The sequence below is a fragment of the Meleagris gallopavo genome, chromosome 1 (genome assembly GCF_000146605.3).
Source record: "Meleagris gallopavo isolate NT-WF06-2002-E0010 breed Aviagen turkey brand Nicholas breeding stock chromosome 1, Turkey_5.1, whole genome shotgun sequence".
NCBI lineage: Eukaryota > Metazoa > Chordata > Aves > Galliformes > Phasianidae > Meleagris > Meleagris gallopavo.
The window spans coordinates 133,285,845-133,292,514 of NC_015011.2; the positions used below are offsets into that span (position 1 = coordinate 133,285,845).

At 40.2% G+C, this 6,670-nt stretch overlaps 1 protein-coding gene across 1 annotated transcript in view; it reads left to right on the top strand.

Moving 5' to 3' along the window:
- Positions 1–6,670, top strand: part of RASA3 (RAS p21 protein activator 3) — a 175,118-nt gene that overhangs the window by 83,233 nt on the left and 85,215 nt on the right. Inside the window, exon 3 of the mRNA XM_010728350.3 lies at positions 5,838–5,941. Coding sequence (XP_010726652.1) covers positions 5,838–5,941 — 104 coding nt within the window. The remainder of the gene's footprint in view (positions 1–5,837; positions 5,942–6,670) is intronic.

Here is a 6,670-nt window from a genome sequence, read left to right on the forward strand (position 1 = left end):
AAAAAAAAAAAAATTAAAAAAAAAAAATAATAACCAACAATGCAGCTGTAATGTGACTTCTGTTTGTGTGTGTCGTCTTACAGAATATTTTGGGAGGTGACTAGGGGCCAAACGGCTGCTACTTAAAGTTATCATAATCCCTGTAAGCCTCATTGAGCCAAACCAGCAACTGTCAAGTGAGGACGGTAACTATAGCTCGTGTGTCTGACTCCGTGTTCTGATATTAGGGAAGAGAAAATGCACACCACTTTATTTTTTCTCTGTGTAGTAGGGGTGCTTGTGGCTCTAACACAGCGCTGCCGTTTGGGTGTCTGCACAGCGACGTGAGAAAAAATTGCTCGGGCTTAGCGGATGTCTGGAAGACTGCAGTCTGCACTCTAACAATGGGCATAGGTGGTATGTTTGGATTTGGATGTTGCCTTGTGTGCCATGTACTTCCTGCTGTGTGTACTCTGCCAAATCTGTGCTTCAGATATAATACTGGGTATTTTTAATAAGCTGTGTAAGGAAGCGACCGTGACATCTGCCAACTTTGGCTTCTAAAGATCCTGTCTTATTTGCCTGTCTTCTTGTAGCTCTGTGTCTAGCAGGAGACTGAAGTGTATTCACATTTTATTTGGCTGGCTGTTCCTGCTTTGAATAAACCTTCTCTTCTCTTCTTCCCCTCCTCACCCCCATCCCTTTACATATGCTGCTAAGCATAGCATAAAACATATTAGCCAAGCAATAGAAGAGGCTTAGTAGTAGAAACAAGCAAGCGTACTCCTTTGTACAGACTGATTTTGCTTCCAGCTCACATTGAGATGTGAACTCTGGTCTTCAGTTCATGCAGCAGGATGAATCCAGTATTTCTAAACCATTTGAAATAGTTAGAGGATGTGGAGTTGTCTGTGGCATGTTAATAGTCTTTACTTCCAAGCAAAAAAAAAAGCACTTAAAAAAAAATCGATACACAAAGAATTTTGGTTTGAGGGGTTTCATTATTATTCATCATGCAACTCTTTCACTTTATCCACTGAACTGCTAGTGCCAAAACAAAAACAAAACTGATTTAGTGAGTCTTAAGATATTGAGAAATGAACACGGGGTGGTTTTGCAGCACAGCCTAAAACTAAATAAATGTTTCTGTTCTGAGATTAACTGAGAAGAAGAGATTTCATCAAGTCAGTACCGCTTGCGGTGATTTTGGTAGATAGCCTAGGATATGGAATTCAAGTTGCAAGTCTGCCTCTGGAGTTTAGTAAAACATGTAAAAGTGAACAAAACTTGAGTTTTTTTAAGATCTTGTTCATCATTTTGTAATAAAGATTCTCTTCCTTATTTGCTTTCGTTCTACTTGCACAGTAATATGTTTCTCCTCTTCCCTGTCTTCTTAGAAAATCCATCACCAGAGCATTAGAGGAGATTCAGAAATAAACACCTTTAAGTGGGAAGGGCTTCAGGATGAGTAAAACAACACATGGAGGGAACTTTCTGGATTTGATTTCCTGGTATTCTTGCTCCTTCCATTGCACCAGTCTTGATGTTTTCACGTCACTGCTTTTTCCCAACAAAGCTTTGCATATCTTCTCTCACAGCAGGTGCAGAAGCTCCTAGGGAAAACCTCGTGAGGAGAGATCACGTAGCATCTGTGTCTGTGAATGTACCTGCACTGGATAAAATGTTCAAGAAACATTTAGGTTTGGTATGAGGGACGTGGTTTAGTTGGGAAGTATTGGTGGTAGGTGGATAGTTGGACTGGATAATCTTGGAGATCTTTTCCAACCTTGGTGATTCTGTAGTTCTAAGCTGGACGGTAAGACAGCCCTGCACTTTTGGAGAAAAGCACTGCTTCCCTCCTTCAGAGGATAGCAAGGTGTAATGGATGTATGCTGGAAAAAAGGTAAGAAAAGTGATGGGAAGTGAGGACAAACAAAGTAGACGGCTACAGAGTCAGGACTTTGTGTACCTGAAAGCTTTTGGTTTTAAACACTGGTGATCTTTCTCTGTAGTCTCAGATCCTATCAGGAACATAAGAGCCGGTGACTTAGGAACAGCTCATTTCCTAAGTAAATAGTAACTGATACCTGCACTGCCACTCTTTTCATCACTATGATAACAGAACTAAAAATAAATGAGTAATAGTTTAAAGCTTAAAGAGGGTAGATTTGGCTTAGACATAAGGAAAAAGTCTTTTACGGTGAGAGTGCTGAGGCACGGGCACAGGTTGCTCAGAGAGGTGTTTGATGTCCCATCCCTGGAGACATTCAAGGCCAGGCTGTATCAGGCCCTGGACAACCTGATCTATCTGTGGTGTCCCTGTTCATAACAGGAGAATTGGACTAGATGACTTTAAAAGGTCTTTCCAACTCTAAAGATTCTATGATTCCATAATAGCGTTTGTTTTTAAATGTAGTGGTCTTGAGCGAAGAAGCTGTATTTGCAAATGCTTCTGTGTTCAGTGTGGAAGAAGACTGAATAGCCCCTTACAGTGAACATCCTCCTCTGCAGTCCTTGTGAAATCCTGTCCTTAGCATGCTCCCTTTATCTATTTATTTGAAGTCTATAAGATCCTGAAATGATGGCAATGCTAGTCTTCTCCTTCAACTGTGACCATATTGATGTGCAACCCATGCTGTGATGTTAAGGGAGGGGTACCCTTGTTATTTCTCCTCCTCGAATGACTAATGTTTCTTATGAGCATACGTTTAGTCTCCAATGAAACCTGAACTCAGAACATGGAGGTTGAATTTGAACTCATTTGATTCTGCAAGACTCCTGAGTTTTCAGCGAGGTTAGTTCTAGTATTTGTTTTGGAGGATCTTGTCAGACTCTTGAGGGCTGTGTAAGCAGATGCTGCTGTTTTTTATTAATTGCCATGTCAAAATAAAAGTACTCACTGAAGCTGTCTGACTAACTAGCTGTTGGGGGACAGAGAGAGTCATTTATCTGTTCTCTTGGGGAAAAAAAAAAACCACAAACCATTCTGGAGCCCTGGGGCTCATGCTCACAGTAATGTGGCTTGGGAAATAAATCACGGAGTTTGCCTGCTGCAACCTCTTACTCTTCAGGTCTTGGTGGGAGATAGCAATGGTACTGTTCTGAGGGAATGCACAGAGGATAAGCACACAGTGAACTGGAAGCTCAAAGCATTTGTGTGGTTACTTTAGATTCCCTCAAAACAAAGATACTATTTCTACAGAGTTTCACAAATTGAGATGGGTGAGGATCGGATTTATCTTAATGTTTCCTCACAGTCAAAACTTTGCTGGGTAATTATCCAAGGGAGAGTGAGTGTACTTGGGCTGGAGACCTGCTTGGTTTTATTGGGGATGCAGTGTGACTCAGGGGTGTTACCTGAGTGGTGGAAGGGCTATGAAGGGCTATGGGATCTTGGAGGGGTTAAGCCAAGTGACAAGATGTGATCTGCGCACGGCTAGGTCAGTCTTCATAGCATTTCTTCTATTAGTTAATTAGTCTCTTTCAGTTACCATGTATTGGACTAGACACTTCCTGTTGTCCATTCTGCTCTTCTGAACATTGTGTGTGTTTTGCTTTGGTATGGTCTTAGATGTCTTCTGCCTCTGACCAGCACTCGTGATAATGATTAATAGAGGACTTGCCAAAGAACCCAATTGTTGTCTGTTTTCTGCTCCCCCAGAATCAGCTGAGTTGAATTAAAGTAAGCTTTATAGTGTGTGTGTATTTCCAATAAACTGAAGCTTCTCTAATGTTCTTGATAGAGAAATGGGTATATAATCCACAGTTCATTAACTATCATTTCATGCTAAGATCATTAGTGAATAAGTTCATCTGTCATATTCTTCCAGTGGAAAGGGCAATTTTATGGATGAACAGAGTATTAGAGCTCAGAACGATGCAAGTGTTTTGCATACAGAATGCCCTAAATATCTGGGTGATGCTTATGCATTTACTGCAATCCTTTGGGGGCTAAGCCTGAGCATAAAAACGTGCACCATATGCATTGAACGGGAATTTGGAGCTGCCCGAAGCATGGCCTCTGGGATAGTTGGGTAGCTGTCAGTTTAGTAGAAACCTCTTGTTTCAAAGAGTCTGGGTATTTTGTACCTGGAACAGTGGCTGCTGAATTCTTGGTTCCAAATGAAATCTCTGAGCAGAATGAGTGAAGATGACTTAACTGAGAGCACTGAATTGGAGGCGGTAGATGGGATGGATATAGCATTCAGCTGCCATTTCCAGCCGTTAGATTTTTCTCCTCTGTCTTCACAGCAGAGATGACTAAGTGGGTCACAGTGCCTTGACTTATGGCTGGCTGTGTTTATTTCAAGGAATGGGAGACTGTTTCAGTGGGGAAATTTTGACTTGTGGGCGCATCCCATTGGCTTTCCTGTTTATCCAGTGTGTTTTCCTTGTGCCTGATGGACTAGTAACTCCACCAAAATGTTCTTAATGTGTTTTGAGAGATGCCTCTGGATGGTATGACATGCCTCTATCTCCTCAAACACAGTGATGAACTTGTTTGTGTTGTGATGCTCAGTGCATTGAATTATATTTGCCAGCTAGCTTGTGAGACGATTAGAGGATTTGGGGGTAGTATATTTTCTGTCATTTCTGAAATAGAAGCAGAAGTATTTGAGTGATGTAACATACCTGTGCTTTGGTGACCTGAAAGACGTTGAGGGAATAACATCTGCTGACAAACAGGAGGCTGAAAAATCAAAAGTTAATGCTATGACATTTTGTAACATAAAAAGCTTTCAGTAATGATTAAATCTACAGTGTGGTTCTATCTCCTATCTTCATGCTTAGCCAAGCCAGTAAAGAGGTCTGTATTTAAAAGGGGAAGAAAAAGCCTACTGGCTTTGAGCTTGTTAGGATGCAAGATTTATTTTGAAGTGTACCTCTGCCATACTTGCTGTATTTGTCTGTATGACTCAAATTGCATCCACCAATTTAGATCTGCTGAAGCATGAGTGACTTGGAATTAAAAATCTGTGGTAAAATGGTAGACCTGTCAATGAATAAATAATGTTGATATATGCTTATAGTTCTTAGAAATAATTCCTCAACCGTATAATTGGATAGACAGGAACTGACAAGATTGCTTTTAGGGGGTCTGAGTATTTTTTTTTCCCCCATTTAAATTGGTACAGTCTAAAGAAAGTCCATAAGTCTCTGAAAGATTTTCATGCTGAGATAGGGCTTTTTTATTTCTATGTTTTTAAAATCTTGTCTTACTATAAAAGAACTTATTCTATAAAACCTAACAAACAATAATAGATCTGCAGGGCTACCAGGTAACAAGCATCAAGTCAGCTGCCAGGCTTAGCTAGTACCAGTTGACTGAACTCGTCTTTAAATTAGAAACTTTGGTAGGTTTGAAAAAAAGGCAATGGCTGCAGATATTTAAGTAAACAAAATCCTTTAAAAAGTATGTATGGATTCCTTAATCCATGCTGTATTTTGCTTATCCTGCTCATCTGTGTGCTTTCTCTGGTGTAGTAGTCCGCTGTAAGCCTTGTGTGGCAGCAGGGGCCAACTATACTATACTGTAGTACAAACTATATGTACACAAATCATAAGGTCTCTGCCCTCCTTCCATTAGGGGCTCTTGTTTTTCCAAATAGAAACAAATACTTGCTCTTCTTTCACATTAGAAAATCTTGTTCTGTGGGCATTTAAGGTAGGTGGGAAGAGTAACATTGGAATGGTGCTTGAAGGTGTACCTCATGGGTGGGAGTGATCACTGCAGTCTGTTCTAAGTGTGTGTGTTCTAAGTGTGAAATGTAAGGATGCTGGCTCCTCCAGGATACCAACACTAATTTCTTTCTCTTTGTGTGTGTGTATCTGTATGTTGTTTTTTTTTCCTTACCCAGCCCCTTCTATGGAGAAGACTTTTACTGTGAAATTCCTCGGACCTTTCGCCATCTGTCATTTTATATTTTTGACAGAGATGTTTTTCGAAGGGATTCCATCATAGGTATGTGATTATAAAAATTATTATTTTCATTAGAGCTTCTCTTGGACTTCTAACTATTAGATCATACATAGTCTTAAGAGTTGGGATCTTGCTATGTCTGACCATGACAGCGGTAAGTAACGCTCAGTATTCTCCTTTTTGTCAGATGACAAAAGTGCCTTGGATGTTACATATAGAGAAGGCTGGGAGATAAATGCTGTTTGTTGTGACAGCAAAAGCAGATTGCTGTTTAATCAAAATAGTCAGTAAAGCACACCTAAATGTTGCATCATTTTTTACTGTAAATTTTTTAAATGCAGTCTTCAGTCTTGCAGTACTATAGGGCTGACTGTAGTTACCTGCATGAAATGTTGATAAACTGTGACCACGGTAATGAGATGGAGTGTAATAGATACTGGTCATAAGTACTCGCAGCACAATGGTGACAGATTTTTATAAGCATTGTTAGAGCAAACTGTTGCTTATTTTGGGCAGAGTGTCTGCCAGATGTTATTTGCCTTGCATGTCACATGCAGCAAACTAGATAAGACCAAATTTATCTCTGTAATAAAGGTCTCGTAAAAACCTCTAGAAGTTTAATAATTATCTCTGAGAGGAACAGTTTCCATTTAAAGTTATTTTAGCTGATTTTCATAGAATCATAGAATGGCCTGGATAGAAAAGGACCTTGAAGATCGTCTGGTTTCAACTCCCCTGCTATGTGCAGGGTCGCCAACCACCAGACCAGGC